Here is a 17,383-nt window from a genome sequence, read left to right on the forward strand (position 1 = left end):
TATGACCGGCTCTGTTGAGGTCTTGGCACCTGCCAGAGGCAGGGTCCCCAAATCGTGAGGGGACACACTGCTTGCCAGTCAGGGCACTGGCTTGAGGGGGTGCACGTGCATACCTGGGAGCCGTCACCACTGACCCTTACCCCTCTGACTTTTGCCCAGTGGCTGTCAGGCCCCTCCTGGTTCCAAGACCTGCCTGTCACACCCACTCTTAGAGGGGGGTACTGGTCTGAACCACATGGTCCTATCACTCCAGTGTCCTCACACATCCCAAGGGCTGCCCACACCCAGTCTTGCCTTACCAGTGTCTACCTGGGCACTGTGATTCTGAACCCAAGACACAGATAGGTGCCCAAGTGTCCCCTACACACAAGCAGTCAGCAGCTAGCCTCGCTGCCCCTCCCACTGCCCCAGCCCCTGCCCAGCCCCCCACCTGTTCCCAGCATAGTGCTGGGAATGCCAGCTGGCGTCTTTGCTAGACGATACTCTCACACTGGGCCCCTCTAGTCCTGTGGCTCTCTCCCTGAAGTGCCCTGCACTGCTGGCTCCTGCTTCCAGAGGCGCTGTACCTCTTTTGGCCCAGCCAGCAGGGACCCAGCCCCCCTCTCGGGCTGGTCTCCAGACCACTTCAGGCTTTCCTGAGCCACTGAATGCTTGGGCTGTGCACCCCAGTTCCTGGAGGACCCACACACACACACACCGTATGAGTCTCTGGAACGTTCACTATGTTGTCACGACAAAGGTCTGTGGGCCACCTGTCCCTGTGTGTCCCACTGATGGGTCCTGGCACCCAGCAGGTGCACTGGGGACATAAGAATCCAGGAGGGGCCTGAGGGGCCTGGGCAAAGGTGAGGGAGGATAGGGGTCGCTGGTAGGGGGTCCCAGGAAGATGTCGGTGTCCCCTCGCACCCCGCAGGTGGCCTCCAGGGGCTGGGGTGCACAGGCCCCATCAGCCAGGTAGAACCACGTACCCTGGGGCTGTGGTTCCCACGCTAGCGCTGTTGGGATTGGGGTTCACAGGGCCTGAACGCTGCCTCCCTCCCAGCTCCCGCCCCGCCCCGCCCCGCCCCGCCCCGCGCCAGGCCTGTTGTTGCGCGCGCGCCCGGGGGCGCGGGGCCGTGCGCGGCGGGGCGGGCATCCTCGCGCCCCCGCCCGGGCTCGCGCAGCCGATTGGCTCCCGGCTCGGGGCGCGCGCGGGTGGGGGGCGCGCGGCGGCGGCGCGCGGGGAGGAGGGCGAGGGGAGGAGGCGCCCGCCGGGCTCCCTGCAAAGCGGCCTTATTTATCTGGGCACAGCCTCAGCCTCCCTGGGGGAGGCTCGGGGCGCCCGTCCTCTCGCGCCCCGAAGCTCCTCTGGGGCGCGGCCGAGGGGGCCGGCCAGGCTGGGGCGCCGGGCGCGGCCGGGCCCTACTGGCCAGGCCAGCACCTCGGCCGCCTCCCCGCTCCGCGGCGCCCATGCTAGGCCCCCCATGAGCGCAGGACGCCCGGCCAGTCGCGTGGCATGAGCCAGGAGCCCAGGCCCAGGTAAGGTGCGCGCTCGCCGAGGAGGGGGCAGGCCGTGCCACCGCAGCGGCCACAATGAGCAGGGCGGGGAGGGGGCTTGGGACAGCGCCGCCCTACCCCGGGCTTACGTAACCGCAGCCCCTTCCCGGTGCTGCTGCCTGGCCTCCAGGCCCGTCCCTACCCGCGGCCCGCTGGACCTGCGCTGTGGCTCCGCCTTGCGTGTAGGTGGACCGAATGGCAGGCTGCAATCAGCACCGCCCCAACACAGGAACCGCTGGCCTGCCCGAGAGACAGGTGTCAGATCTGCAGGCCCAGACACTGTGGGAGGACAGGGAGGGGCTGGCCACGTGCTTGGTTCAGAAGGAGGGGTCAGGCCTCAGCCGAGGCTGAAGGGTCTCAGATGGGCCTGGGCACCACCGGACAGGCCTGGGAGTAGGAGCCGAGCAGCACCTCCCATCTCCCTGTGGTGAGAACAGATGGTCCTGCCCATGTCACCTGCCACACTGCCAAGGGCCTCAGCACCCTGCTGCTGCCCAGGCCACTGGGCCAGCCTGGCCTCCAAGGAGGCCTTACCAGCCTGGCCCCTTAGCCCCACTGGGCCTCCCACTGGGCTGGTTGTGTGGCTTCCCCCAGCCCCTGTACACCTGCTTCAGGCACCTCAGTGGCTCCTTTCTCCTCTGAACAGGTGGGGGGCCTTTGGGCCATCGGGATTAGCGAGCACAGCACTGCTGACAGCTCGGGAGCTTGTCACCCCCAGGGGGGAGGCCCCTTCACTGCCCATAGTCCCGTCACATCCCACAGGGGGCTGACTCCTGCGCCCCAGAGGGCTGGCATCCAGGGAGAGTGGCGGTGGCAGAAGGAGGCTCCGTGGGGTAAGTGGTGGCCCGAAAGGGGCCTTGGCCAGGCCAGTCACAAAGGTGGAGTTAGGCCACATCCCCTCACTTGGTAGGGAAGAGAGGGACAAGGTTCAAGTCAGCCACTCAAAGCAGCAAGTGCCAGATGGCCCAGGTGCCAGGGCCATGTGACTGAACTGTCCTGAGGGGGCGGGGGCACCGGACCCAGGTCTTCTGGGGTGTCCATGAGGTGTCACCTGAGGTCCCTGTGTACTCTAGGCCAGGGCCTCTCCTTTCTGTTTCCCCAGAGTGTTGGGGGGGTAGCTTGCACCCCAGGAGCATCTCTGAGCCGGGGGCGGGGGTGCCTGTGCAGGGTGGCAGGGACCTGAGCATGCCTGAGTCACGAAGCACATCATGGGGCTTGTCAACCTGTCCCCTCCCTAGCCACCTCAGTTGTCACCCTGGCTTTCAGGCCGCCACCGCAGATCACCTGATATGACTTCCCCTGCCGTGCCCTGCTCTACAGTCTGTGGCAGGCAGGGGCACGGTCAGCTGGGTCCTGTGGGGACGCCCAGCACTGGCCATGCCCTGGAGGAGACACAGAGAGGAGAACCTGGGGCTGGAGGGGCGAGTTCTACCCTGAGGCCTATGGGCTGGGAGTCCTAGCAGTCTTTAGGACACTGAACTCTGCTGCTCTGAAAGCAGATGTGGGGCGGGGGGTGGCGAGGGGGAGGAGGGAAGCTGGCCCTGGTTAGGCTGGCTCTCTGGACTATGCTGGCTAGGGCTCTGGCCCTCAGACTGGATGCTCAGGCTGCCCACCCCTTCTGAGCATTCACTTAGGTCTCTTTGCCCAGCCAGGTGATGCCAAGGGGCTCAGCCCTGTAATGGGGAGCATGGTGCTGGGGAGATGAGGGCAGGACCCCCCACTGCCTCCTTCACTAGCTCCTATCCCCTCCCCCTGGGTCCAGCAAAAACAGGTCACTTACAAGGGCAGATCACTTCCTCAACCCATTGACTCCTGAGGAAGCCAGGAAAGAGGCTGTAGGTATGCTCTGAGGGTCAGCCCAGCCCTGGGGAGTGTCCTCAGGCCCTGGTGGACACTGACCTTGGTCATACTGGTTGTGGGAGCTGAGCTCCAGCTCCTAATGGCCCCGGCAGTCCTCAGGCAGCTTTACCTCTCCACCTGACCTCCACTAACTAGACAGCCACTTCTCACCCACCTGTCCGCCTGTCCAGCCACCCAGCCATACGTTATCCTTTCATCTGTCCACTCACACATCCATACATCACCCACCCATCCAGTAGCACTCAGGCCCTTCTGTTCGCAGAGCCCCTGGGGAGAGCCATCCAGGTAGACAGGGGTGACTGGCCTGGGTCCCTGCAGGTTGGTGCTTCCACTGAAGATAGGAGCTTGTAGGGGGCAGCTCCACCTAGTGGAGAAGGGGATGCAGGATGGGGGGGGGGGTCAGCCTGGACTGTGGGTGCAGGGCAGGAACCAGAGGCAAGGCTTTGATTGAGCTTGCTGGGTCCTAGAGCCTTGACCTGCAGAGCCCATTCACCTCTCCATGGGCTTCCATTGAGGCTGCCTGTCCTCTCCCACTGCCCCCCAGAAGGGAGCTCCCCCAGTGCCACTTCCCACAATACACAGCCACCAGGACTGAGACCATGTTTGTAGGAAGCTCCTGCCCCATCCTTCCACCACAGAGCACCCAGCTTCCTCCCAGCTCGCTACCCCAGTGGTCAGCCACAGAGACTGAGGGGTGGGGGATCTGTACCTCACATGCTGGGGGGCTGGGACCCTAATGCAGCACCCCTGCTTTCTCCTGAGCCCCACTGCAGTGAGTCGCTGAGGACCCAGGCCATACTGGGAGAGCAGTTCTTTTTGTTGGGGGGCGGGGGGAGAGACGGCCTGTGACTTTTGCGCACATGCTGAGGGTTCCCTGCTCCTGCCCCTGAGGGTGGGGGGGAAGAGGCGGCCTGTGACTTTTGCACACAGGCTAAGGGTTCCCTGCTCCTGCTCCTTCTGGGTTGGCTTCACTTAAGTTTTGGGAAGGGCTGGTGGCATGCCAAAGTTTCAGGTTCCGCGGGGGTGCAGAGGGAGCCCCCAGACGCCAGGGGCATCCACGTGCACACCCCCCCCCCCCCGCGGGTGCTCCACGTGCGCTGCCTGGGAGCCTGCAGTCGAAATCGGCACAGCCCTGAGTTATTTCTCCCCTGCTGCCGCCTCCGCCTCCGCCTCCTCCGGATCTCAGCGGAGCAGGCGACTTCTTCCTGCATCCCGCAGTGCCAGGGCCCCTCCCTGCTGAGCTGTGCCTGCACACCCCCCCCCCCAACCTCCCCAGCTGCTGTCCAGGGTGCAGTTGAGACCTCTCTGCACGCAGGGCCTTGGCGCTGTCCATGGTGCTGCCCGCACCACCGAGGAGAGCCTGGGACTGCCCCTCCAGAGAGCACCGCCCACAGGAGGGAGAGAGGCTCCTGGTCCAGCCCCAGACGGAGCTGGGTGTGTGCGCGGGTGGGGTAGATTCAAGTCCTGATTACTGACTCTCCGAGTGAGAACTTTGTGACTGTGGTTTTGCCAGCCAGTGTAAGGCTGCTATGCCCAGGCCTGAACTGCCATGATGGAGCTGCCAGGGCATGGCCCCTCCTGGTCCAGGGTGCATGTGGTGTCTCCTCCAGGGACAGATGGGGAGACAGCCAGCACATGGAAGGTTGACTTTGGACAGAGCTGGGTGGAGGGCAGCAGTGTACTGGGCCTCCATGTTAAGAGGCTCCAGGTTAGACTCCTGGTACCACCAACAGTCAGAGCTGAGTGACGCTCTGGTCACACAAAACAAGACAGAACAGTTGGATCAGAAACCATGAGGGTCATGCGCTCTGGTGAGACCTCAGGTTCCAGCTCAGGTCTGCGCCCCTCCCCAGTTATGGAATGCTAGTCCACAGTACCCTATCCAGTGTTCAGATACCACCAAGGGCTGAGCTGCTGGGGCCTCCCCTCCCTGCCTGGCCAGTGGCTGCCCTTCTCCTCAGGTCTGAACCTATTATGGGGAACACACAGATGCTCCCCAGGTTCATGGGCATCTTCCCAGAGACGCCCTGGGGCAATTGTCTAGCTCGGCTAGCCAGGGAAGACCAGCACTGGCTGCCCTGCTCTGAGTCTCTGGGGCAGGTGTAGTTCCAAGGTCACCCACCAGCTAGGGGAGGTGGGATGCCTGCCCTGGGGTGTGACCACAGGGCATAAGACAAGATTCCCCTTTCAAACCAGAGTGAAAAGGGAGGCAGTGTTTGGGAGGTGTGCATTGCCCTTGAAAACATGAGGTCCTGAGTTCAAGCCTGGCCTCACATGTGCCAGAGTGATGCTTTAGTTCTTTCTCTCTTTCATGTTAGTAAGTAAATAAAATATACTGGGCTAAGGGATATGTTGCATAGTGGTTCTGCAAAAAGACTTTCATGCCAGAGCCACCAAAGATTGCCCAGGTGGTGGCACTCTCAGTACAGCACATGTTACAACACACAAGGACCCAGCAGTGCTGCAGGTGTCTGTCTTCCTCTCTCTCACCTCTCTCACCTCATTTGACCCCATCAATTTCTGTCTCTATCAAAATAAATAAATAAATAAATAAATAAAAAGGTTGCCTGTGGATTCATCATGCAGGCACTGAACCCTACTAATAATGCTGATGGCAACTAAAAAGAAAGCTTTCCCAGAAGGTGGTTCAGTGAACAAAGTGTCAGACTGTCAAGCATGAGGCCCCAAGCTCTATCCCTGACACTACATGTTGTCAGAATATTGTTCTGGTTTCCTTTCCCTCTCTCTCATAAGTAAAAGGGAAAAAAAATGTTTTGTTTTGTTTTGTTTTTTTTGAAGGGAGAAAGGAAAAGAAGGCTGGAGAGGACACAGCCAGATTAAGGCCTGGCCCAGTGTGTGTGACGCCAAGCCACCTCTCCCCAGCCTCGGAGACCTGAGGAGGGGGCTGAGGTGCCCCCGAGCCTCAGTCCACTTCATTTTGGCCCAAGGGCAGCATTGCACTTAGCCTTGGCAAGTCCTCCAGGGGTGCTTCTGCACGCAGCAGGTCTTCAGTGAGTCGGGCAGGGGTCAGGGTCATGAGTGCAGGCACTGCGCTGGCTCACCTGGTAGGACACCCCACTTTCTCTCTCTCTTTTTTTTTTTTTTGTTTAACCAGAGCACTGCTCAGAGCTAGTTTAAAGTGGTGCGGGGGATTGAACCTGGGACTTTGGAGCCTCAGGCATGAGAGTCTCTTTGTATAACCATTATGCTATCTACTCTTGCCCATACCCCACTTTCCCTCTGGTGCTGGGGTATGGGGCACTCTGGTGGCCCCCAAGATTCTCCGGGCCTGGTACAAACACCATCCCAGAGGGCCGTGCTGGTACCCTGGCACAGGGAAACAAGGCCATCTATAGTCCGTGCCTTGTGCATAGGGGCCTGGCAGCCACTGATGGGGTCCAAGGCTGCAAGGGTGAGGGAGCCATCTCAGCGGGTCTCTGGCTCCATCCCTACTCTCACTGGAAGGTGAGAACCTAGTACCCAGGTGTGGGGAAGCCCTGTGCCTGGGTGCCAGAGGGCGCAGTGAGACTGGGTGTTCAGGGAGGCCCCTAGGCATCATAGTCCTGCTTTCTGCTGCTACTTACAGTGGCACCCCAGCTCAGCTCCCTTCTGCCGGGTAGTCCAACGGATGTGGGGGGGGGGCACCCATTCCATCTAGGCTCACCCTCCTCCGGTCGTTCTCTGCAGAGCGAGTGGGGAAGATGTCCAGCCCGGGCATGGATGGTGACCCCAAGCCCCCGTGCCTGCCTCGAAACGGCCTGGTGAAGCTGCCCAGTCAGCCTAATGGCATGGGCACGGCCAGCATCACCAAGGGCACACCTGCCGCCAAGAACCGGCCCTGCCAGCCGCCTCCCCCACCCTCCCTCCCACCCCCCAGCCTGGCAGCCCCACTTCCCCGGGCTGCCCTGGCTGGGGGCCTGTGTCCCTCAGCGGGGCTCCCCCTCTGTGGACCAGCCTCAGCCCCAACATCCGGGCCCCTGGTGGAGCGGCCACCACTGGCCACAGATGAGAAGATACTCAATGGGCTCTTCTGGTACTTCTCGGCCTGTGAGAAGTGTGTGCTGGCCCAGGTGTGCAAGGCATGGCGGCGTGTGCTCTACCAGCCCAAGTTCTGGGCAGGCCTCACCCCTGTGCTGCACGCCAAGGAGCTCTACAACATTCTGCCCAGCGGCGAGAAGGAGTTCGTGAGCTTGCAGGGCTTCGCCGCACGAGGCTTCGAGGGCTTCTGCTTGGTGGGAGTATCTGACCTAGACATCTGCGAATTCATCGACAACTATGCGCTCTCCAAGAAGGGCGTCAAGGCCATGAGCCTCAAGCGCTCCACCATCACCGACGCTGGCCTGGAGGTACGCCCCATCTTGGGCCAGAGGAGGCATGCAGGGACCAGCCCCAGACCATGCGAGTGCTGACCTGGTGGGGCATGTGTCCCAGCAGGGGGTGGGGATGGGGAAGTATACCAGGCCACATAATTTGAGAAAACAGGCTTTACTTATCATATGCAAGGACCCAGGTTCAAGCTCCCACTCCCCCCTGCAAGAGAGATGCTTCACAAGTGGTGAAGCAGGTCTGCTAGTGTTTCCCTTTCCTTTCTTTCTTTCTTTTAAGATTTTATTTATTTATCAATGAGAAAGGTAGGGGAGAGAGAGAGAGAAAGAGCCATATACCACTCTAGCACATGTGTTCCCGGGGACTGAACTCAGGACCTCATGCTTGAGAGTCCCATACTTTATCCACTGAGCCACCTCCCGGACCTCTCTTCTTCTTTTCATTTTTTAAAATATTTATTTAATTCCCCTTTTGTTGCCTTTTTTTAACTGTTGTTGTAGTTATTGATATCATTGTTAGATAAGACAGAGAGAATTGGAGAGAGGGGGGAAGACAGAGAAGGGGAAAGAAAGATAAGATACCTGCAGACCTGCTTCACTGCCTGTGAAGGGATTCCCCTGCACGTGGGGAGGTGGGGCTCAAATCAGGATCCTGACGCTAGTCTTTGAGCTTTGCGCCATGTGCACTTAACTCGCTGTGCTACTGCCCGACTCCACTTTCTTTTTTTCCTTAAATTTTTTAATATTTATTTATTCATTTATTTATTTTCCCTTTTGTTGCCCTTGTTTTATTGTTGTAGTTATTACTGATGTTATCGTTGTTGGATAGGACAGAGAGAAATGGAGAGAGGAGGGGAAGACAGAGAGGTGTGAGAAAGATAGACACCTGCAGACCTGCCTCACCGCCTGTGAAGTGACTCCCCTGCAGGTGGGGAGCTGGGGGCTCAGACTGGGATCCTTACGCCTGTCCTTGCGCTTCGCGCCACGTGCGCTTAACCTGCTGCACTACCACCCGACTCCCTTAAATATTTATTTATTCCCTTTTGTTGCCCTTGCTGTTTTATTGTTGTGGTTATTATTGTTTTGTTTTGTTTTTTTCCTCCAGGGTTATTGCTGGGCTCGGTGCCTGCTCCATGAACCACCGCTCTTGGAGGCCATTTTTTCCCCCTTTTGTTGCCTCGTTGTGGTTATTATTATTGCCATTGTTGATGTTGTGTGTTGTTGGATAGGACAGAGAGAAATGGAGAGAGGAGGGGAAGACAGAGAGGGGGAGAGAAAGATAGACACCTGCAGACCTGCTTCACACCTGTGAAGCAACTCCCCTGTAGGTGGGGAGCTGGGGGCTCCAACCGGGATCCTTACACCAGTCTTTGCGCTTTGAGCCATGTGCACATAACCCGCTGTGCTACTGCCAGACCCCTCTTTCTTTTTTTAACCAGAGCACTGCTCAGCTCTGGCTTATGGCAGTGCTGCCAGACTGAACCTAGGACTTCAAGCCTTAGGTGTGAGAGTCTGTTTGCATAACCATTATGCTATCTACCCTCCACCGGATTTGTCTCCTTTCTATCTTCCTGTCCCCTTTCAATGCCTCTCTGTCCCATCAAATATAAACAGAGAAAGAAAAGGCCACTGGGAGTCATGGATTTGTAGTGCTGACATAGAGCCCCAGCAACAACCCTGGTGGAAAAAGCAGCAAGCCCATTGTTCAAAGATAATTAAGAACTTGAAGAGGGAGACTGTGGGGCGCTGAGAAGTATTATATATCAGAAGGTAGAGGGCATGCCTTACCCTCTAAGTTGTGGGTGGTGGGTGTCTCTTTCTTAGTTTACAGAATTAAAATGATCAGGTCAGGGAGACCTTCATTTCATCCCTCAGCACCACTTAAAAAAAAAAAAAACAACAACAACAAAACAGGCCCACCCAGTCCAGTGGAGTCCTGAAGCAGGGCCCTGGGAGGTGGGGGAGGGGTGGCTGTGCAGGGACCCAGATCCAGTATGATGATGGAGCCCGGTGCAGAGGTCCTGCCCCTTACGGAGCACCTTTTTAAAAAAAAAAAAAAAATTTTTTTTAAGCAGAGCACTGTTCAGCTCTGGCTTATGGTGGTGCGGGGGATTGAACCTGGGACTTTGGAGCCTCAGGCATGAGAGTCTGTTTGCATAACCATTATGCTATCTACCTTCCGCCTTTAAAAAAATTATTTATTTATTTATTTTAATGAGAAACACAGAGAGAGGGAAGAGCGAACAGAGCACTGCTCAGCTTTGGCTTATGGTGGTGCTGGGGACTGAACCTGGGACCTTGGAGCCTCAGGCATGAAAGTCTGTTTGCTACAGAGCACCTTCTAAGATGCAGCAGGCCTTCGCCTGTCAGAGCTGTGTCCTGGGTGCTCGCGGGCTTGCGAGCAGTTTTGGACACCCTGGAGAGGACCGGGTGTCCTGGGAGGCCAGCCCACCCTGACTCCGCACCCTCCCCCCCACCACAGGTCATGCTGGAGCAGATGCAGGGCGTGGTGCGCTTGGAGCTGTCAGGCTGCAATGACTTCACGGAGGCGGGGCTGTGGTCTAGCCTGAGCGCCCGCATCACCTCGCTGAGCGTGAGCGACTGCATCAACGTGGCGGACGACGCCATCGCTGCCATTTCGCAGCTGCTGCCCAACCTGGCCGAGCTGAGCCTGCAGGCCTACCACGTGACGGACACGGCGCTTGCCTACTTCACGGCGCGCCAGGGCCACAGCACGCACACACTGCGCCTGCTGTCCTGCTGGGAGATCACCAACCACGGCGTGGTCAATGTGGTGCACAGCCTGCCCAACCTCACGGCGCTCAGCCTCTCTGGCTGCTCCAAGGTCACCGACGACGGCGTGGAGCTGGTGGCCGAGAACCTGCGCAAGCTGCGCAGCCTCGACCTCTCGTGGTGCCCACGCATCACCGACATGGCGCTCGAGTACGTGGCCTGCGACCTGCACCGCCTGGAGGAGCTGGTGCTGGACAGGTGTGCGCACTCATAAGCCAGAGCCCCCAGGGTTAGGCTGCGAGGGGCGGGGCCACGACCGGAAGGGGAGGTACCACGACTCCGTGAAGGTGGGGCTTCTGCGAGGGGGCGGGGCTCCCCGCGATGGGTTTGGGCTGAGGACCCGGTAACCCCGAATCTAGAGCCATGGCCAATCCCGAGCTGCAGCGAGACAGGAGAGGTGTGTGCCCAATAAAGACGGTGGGGTTTAGCCGCTGTCCTGGGGTGATACCCCCAGGATAGGGTGGCCAGGCTGGATGTCGGGGGCCGGGCCTCGGAGGTGGGCAGCCCCTCTGTTGCACCGCAGGTGTGTGCGCATCACGGACACCGGCCTGAGCTACTTGTCCACCATGTCGTCCCTCCGCAGCCTCTACCTGCGATGGTGCTGCCAGGTATTGCACGAACGTCCAGACATGGGGGAGGAGGGGCCGGGGGCCAAATCCGGGGTCCCTCTGCATAGCTAGCAACGTGCCTGCAGCCCTTGCCAGCTTGTTCCAGCAGCCTCCTGGCTTACTGCGGTGCTGAGCAGTCCGCTGCCCCTCCAGATGCTGCAGGGCTAAGGCCTGAGTCCTGGGGTGGGACTCCCCAGGGCTTGGGGGAATAGGTAACTCCCCACTCCCTACCCAGGTGCAGGACTTCGGGCTGAAGCACCTCCTGGCCATGAGGAGTTTGCGTCTCTTGTCTCTGGCAGGTGAGACACTGTGGATGGTGACCACTCACCAGCACTGCTCTGGCCCCGCAGGACCTGTTGCAGACTCACTGCTGGTGACCACTGTGGGAGCTGGGGGGAGAGGGGGAGAGGGCAGGTAGGCCTGGCCTTGCCCATTGCACAAGCCATGTCCCCGCTGCCCTACAAGAAGCTGCCTTGCAGAGAGTAGGGTGGCCCAAACCCTGCAGACTCCTGCAGTTCTGCCTCCGCCCACTCTCTCTGGCCCCAGCTGTCCAGTTGCCCGCCCCCTTCTCCTGCCCCGCCCAGTCAGCCACCTGTGCTGCCCGCAGGCTGCCCGCTGCTGACCACCACAGGGCTGTCCGGCCTGGTTCAGCTGCAGGAGCTGGAGGAGCTGGAGCTGACCAACTGCCCCGGAGCCACGCCCGAGCTTTTCAAATACTTCTCCCAGCACCTGCCCCGCTGCCTCGTCATTGAGTAACGCAGGCCCATAACAGCGACCCTGGGCTCAGGCAGGGCTGGGACATTCCGAGCCCCTCCCCAGCCCTGCCCTGGAGACCCCTTATCCCCGCCTTTATCTGCCCTGGGGGAGCCCCAGCCTGTGGGAGGCCAGGCACGGAGGGGCGACTCCCTGCCTGGGCAGCGCGGCCAGGCCACCCCAGCTCGCACGCACTTCTGGGACTTTGAGCATGCCCTCGTGCCCGCACTGCATGCCCGCCCACCCGCCCTCCACCCGCCACACCGCCGCCATCATCTGCCCATCGCAGGGGTTGCCCCCACTGCCTTTCCTGCTGCACCCAACTGCCTCCCCCATCCCGGGCAGGGCCCAGGCGGATGGAGGGGGTGCTGTGTCCCCCAGGACACAGGGACCTGGAATGGTCCAAGGCCATCCCGAATTTTCCAGTGCACAGAGCCTGGAGCCTTCCAGGTGAGCAGGGCACAGGTCACCCCCAGAGCCATGGCTCACCAAGGAGCCCAAGTCCCGCCCCACCCCACCTCCCTCCTCATGCCAGCCAGCCCAGCGAGCATCCATCTTCCTTGCCCACCCCCACAGGTGCACAGGTCACTGCGCCCTGGCCAGGCTCCCACAGAACAGGGTGGGGGGAGGCAGCTGGCTACAGCAACCTTGGCCTTGGCCACTTTGGTCCCGCTAGCTCAGTCCATCTCGGTCCACTGAGACACCCCGAGCTGGGGTGACTCTCCAGAGCCTTCAGGCCTTGGGGGAACCCACACCTCAGCCAGTGCGGCCTGGGTGCTCATTGCCACATGGCAGTCTCGTCAGTTCTGCCTCCAGCGGACATGGGAAGAAGGCCCTCAGCCGAGGCTCAGTGAACAGGCAGCAGGCCTCAGAACCCAGAGGAGGGAGGGCCCCTTTCCAGCCGCACCCTCACCCCAGCTTCCCAAACTTTTGCCTGCCTGAAAAGGCGCTGGCCATATCCTGTCTGACCCCAACTCAAGGCAGGCCTGGAGGATGCTGGCGCCTCTTGGCCATTGCTTAGGAAGGGGCTGGGACCTCTTTCCATTCCTTTACCCCTGGAGACACAGCACCCACATCCTATCTTGGGACAACCCCCCACCCCCACCTGGTTGGAAGAGAGTAACCAGTTTCTCGAGAGTCAGAGAGAGAGAGGGAGAGAAAATGAGCGAGCGATGCTATAGAAGCAGAGAAGCAGTTCGACAGCCCAAAGATTTCCATGTCCTGGAGTGCCGGCCGGAGGCTCCGGGGCTGAGATGGTCAGGAGCCAGTTTCTCCAGCTCCTCCTCCCCATGGCTTCCTCATGGGGAGGGGGCAGCTGTCCATTTGTCCAAAGTATTAATGCAACAGAAGCTGTGATATTTCCAACAACTGTAGGAGGAAAAACTAAGGGGAGAGAGGAAAACAAAACCAACCAACCCCTAAAACCATTTTCTTATTGTACATAACGACCTCATTCTCCTGTATATGCGGAAGATATAACCTTATATTTGGTAAGTGTTTCTTGTGCTATTTTATCACGTGACCTGTTTATAAAAATATATATTAAAAAAGTTGTAAAAACACGCGTCTGTGTCGTTTTTTAGGTCATCAGGTCATGGCTGAGGAAAGAGCATCAGCTCCTGGGCCCAAGTGTCCTCATTATTGTGTCCTTTGCAACTTACCACTCTCAGGCCTGGGGGCCACTGTGTCACCCTGCAAGGCCAGGTTTTGGTGTCATTGCTCCAGCAGGGAGAGACAGACTTCAGTAATTGCCTGTGATGGTCTCTCCAAAGTCCCTGGCACCTGATCCCTCCTTTCAGAAGAGCAAAGCCACCATGAATCCTGCTTCACACCTCACATGCTAGGCTAGGAGAGGTGTGGACATAGAAGAGCACATGTTCCCAGCTGCAGGAGAGAACAGGACTGGAGGGGCAGTGCCTCTGGGGCCAGCCCACTGCAGGATACACAGAGCAGCACACTGTTATTTCTTGGTAAAACTGTGATGAGAGGCTGGAGAGCACATTCAACCTGTTAGCACACCAGCTTACATACCTGAGGTCTCACTGTTCTTGGGTTCCAACCAGACAGCACTGTATACCAAAGCCCAGCAATGCTCTGCTCTCTCTCGCTCTCTCTCTCCCTCCTTCCCAAAAATAAGCCAAGAGAGTGGAACCGGGCAGTAGCCCAGCGGGTTAAACACACGTGACACAAACACAAGGACCAGCATAAGGACCCCGGTTTGAGCCCCCGGCTCCTCACCTGCAGGGGAGTCACTTCACAGTGAAACAGGTCTTCAGGTGTCTGTCTTTCCCTCTGCCTCTCTGTCTTCCCCTCCTCTCTCCATTTCTCTCCTATTCAGCAACAATGACATCAATAATAACTACAACAATAAAACAACAAGGGCAACAAAAGGGAATAAATAAATATTTTAAAAAATTAATTGCATCAAAGTAAAAGACTCTGGGGAGGGTGGGTGGGGAGAATACAGATCCAAGAAGGATGAAGCAGGTCTACAGGTTTTTATTTATTTATTTATTTTCCCTTTGTTGTCGTTGTTGTAGTTATTATTGCTGTTGTTATTGATGTCATCGTCGTTGGATAGAACAGAGAGAAATGGAGAGCGGAGAGGAAGACAGAGAAGGGGAGAGAAAGACAGACCCCTGCAGACCTGCTTCACTGCTTGTGAAGCGACTCCCCTGTAGGTGGGGAGCTGGGGGCTCGAACTGGGATCCTTATGCCCGTCCTTGAGCTTTGCGCCAAGTGCACTTAACCCACTGAATTAACGCCGGACTCCCAGTTTCTATCTTTCTTTCCCCCTCTCTGTCTTCCCCTCCTCTCTCCATTTCTCTCTGTCTTATTCAACAACAGCAATAACAACATTAACAATAACAAGGGCAAAGAAAAATGGGGGAAATGACCTCCAGGAACAATGGATTCATAGTGCAGAAACTGAGCCCCAGGGATAACGCTGGAGGGAAAAAAAAATCAAGCGGATACAGCAAGCAAGAAAAAAGACCTAAAAAAGACAACATAAAGTACTTAATCAAATACTTTCTTTCTACTTAGACCTAGATACTCTCCTCACCTACCTCCCATTTCACTTCCCTCAATCACTTCAAGGGTGACCTTGTCAGACAAAGTAAGGACTGCAAAAGCTGGATAAAGGCAAGAGACCAGCATACTTTAATGAATGGCTTTTTTTTTTTTTTTTTGGCCACCAGTGCCTGCACAATGAATCCACTGCCCCTGGAGGCTATTTTTCCCATTTTTTTTCTTGTTTATCGTTGCTGTTACTACTGTCGTTGTTGGACAAGACAGAGAAATCAAGAAGGGAGGGGAAGACAGAAAGGGAGAGAGGTAGATAGACACCTGCAGACCTGCTTCACTATCTGTGAAGCGATGTCCCTCAGGTGGGAAGTTGGGGACTCAAACTGGGATCTTTACACCAGTCCTTGTGCTTTGTGCCATGTGCACTTAACCCACTGCACTACCACCCGGCCCCCTGAATGGCTCTTTTGATTACTACCAGGCCACCTCATGTCCCCGGACACTAGTCGGGGAATCCTGGTATTCCCATACAGACATGATGGGCCTAGACCTCTAGCAGATCCCTGTCTCCACTGTCACTGGTCATATCAATCAGGAACAACATAATGGATCCCTTTGTGGGCTCTATAAGACCTTGCCTTTAATGTGGATCAACAATGGTAGGTACAGCCCCATTCTCTGAAGGGAGGTTGGGCCAACATACTCTACCACTCTAAGAAGATGGGTCCTCGAGCCCCCGAGTCCCCACCTGCAGGGGAGTCACTTCACAGGCAGTGAAGCAGGTCTGCAGGTGTCCATCTTTCTCTCCCCCTCTGTCTTCCCCTCAGCTCTCCATTTCTCTCTATCCTATCCAACAATGATGACATCAACAACAACAATAATAACTACAACAATAAAACAAGGGCAACAAAAGCGAAAATAAGGAAATATTTTAAAAATTGTACAAAAAAAAAAAAGATGGGTCCTGAAATTAGTGCAGCCTGGAATGTTCCTAGCCGTGACCACAGAATGTGAGCTCAGATCTACAGGGATGCAGAGCTTACACAGGCTTCTGTGCTAAATCTGGGCCCCACATCAAATCGATAGGGTTTACAGTTAACAATATGTAGATAATTTCCTCATATTTGGGAGCTATTCTCTTCCCCGATCCAGCTTTCTAGTCCTATTTCCATGGACTATGACACCATCTCCCCAGATAATACCTTTGGTCCACCTGCATGTTAGCTGTTAGGCTCAGGCAAAAACTAGTAGGGCCATGGGCCCCTTGGAATATACCTAAAATAGACCTACTAGCTTTTTCCAAAATAGAGACCCCCAAATCTCATATGTCACATTATTGCCTTTAGATTCCTGATTGTTAAACAATTTGTTCTTCTTTATATCTTTTGTTACTTGTTTTATTTTTTATTTTATTTATTTATTTATTTTTTACCAGAACACTGATCAGCTCTGGTTTATGGTGGTGCAGGGGATTGAACCTGGGAAGCCTCAGGCATGACAGTCTGTTTGCACAACCATTATGCTATCTACCCCTGCCCCCCCCCTTTTTTTTTTTTTACCAGAGCACTGATCAGCTCTGGTTTATGGTGGTGCAGGTGATTGAAGCTGGGACTTGAAGCCTCAGGCATGGCAGTCTGTTTGCATAACCATTATGCTATCTACCCCTGCCCTCTTCTTTATATCTTAATGCTTTTTCAGACACCAAGTTGTAGTAGATGTTGCCATGATGTGAACCTGACTTTCCCAGGCAAATGACCTCAGCAATGTACCCTGGAACCCCACCTCTCCAGAGCCCTGCCCCACTAGGGAAAGATAGAAACAGGCTGAGAGTATGAATCGACCTGCCAACGCCCATGTTCTGCGGAGAAGCTATTACAGAAGCCAGACCTTCCACCTTCTGCATCTCATAATGATCCTGGGTCCATACTCCCAGAGGGATAATAAATAGCAAAGCTATAACAACAACAATGATCAACAACAATGGCAACAAAAGGGGAAAAAATAGCCTCCAGGAGCAGTGAATTCGTAGTGCAGGCACCAAGCCCCAGCAATAACCCTGGAGGCAAAATAATAATAATAATAATAGCAAAGCTTCCAGTGGAGGGGATGCGATATGTAACTCTGGTGGTGGGAATTGTAACCCTCCTATCCTATGGTCTTGTCGATATTTTTTATTTTGTAAATAAATTTAAAAAACGAAAAGAAGGGTGTCGGGCGGTAGTGCAGCAGGTTAAGCGCAAGCGGCACAAAGCGCAAGGACCGGCGTAAGAATCCTGGTTCGAGCCCCCGGCTCCCCACCTGCAGGGGAGTCACTTCACAAGCGGTGAAGCAGGTCTGCAGGTGTCTATCCCCCTCTCTGTCTTCCCCTTCTTACTCCATTTCTCTCTGTCCTATCTGACAACATCAATAACAACAATAATAACTGCAACAAGGGCAACAGAAGGGAATAGATAGATGATTGATAGATAGATAGATAGATAG

The 17,383-nt window shown here is 56.5% G+C and overlaps 1 protein-coding gene across 3 annotated transcripts; it reads left to right on the forward strand.

Moving 5' to 3' along the window:
* The first annotated feature begins 1,148 nt into the window (after positions 1–1,148).
* Positions 1,149–13,436, forward strand: FBXL16 (F-box and leucine rich repeat protein 16). Of its 3 annotated transcripts, none has more exons than XM_060172692.1 (7): positions 1,149–1,518; positions 2,299–2,369; positions 7,084–7,742; positions 10,204–10,712; positions 11,011–11,122; positions 11,358–11,421; positions 11,730–13,436. In XM_060172692.1, the coding sequence occupies exons 1-7, from the start codon at positions 1,496–1,498 to the stop codon at positions 11,876–11,878; spliced, it is 1,587 nt and encodes a 528-aa protein (XP_060028675.1). In that variant the 5' UTR covers positions 1,149–1,495; the 3' UTR covers positions 11,879–13,436. The 3 variants fall into 3 exon arrangements, with proteins under 3 accessions (XP_060028675.1, XP_060028676.1, XP_007528051.2); XM_007527989.3 differs by having other exon boundaries at positions 1,154–1,518; positions 11,038–11,122; XM_060172693.1 differs by lacking the exon at positions 2,299–2,369.
* Positions 13,437–17,383: the final 3,947 nt, after the last annotated feature.

Source organism: Erinaceus europaeus, chromosome 15, assembly GCF_950295315.1.
Source record: "Erinaceus europaeus chromosome 15, mEriEur2.1, whole genome shotgun sequence".
Taxonomy (NCBI): domain Eukaryota; kingdom Metazoa; phylum Chordata; class Mammalia; order Eulipotyphla; family Erinaceidae; genus Erinaceus; species Erinaceus europaeus.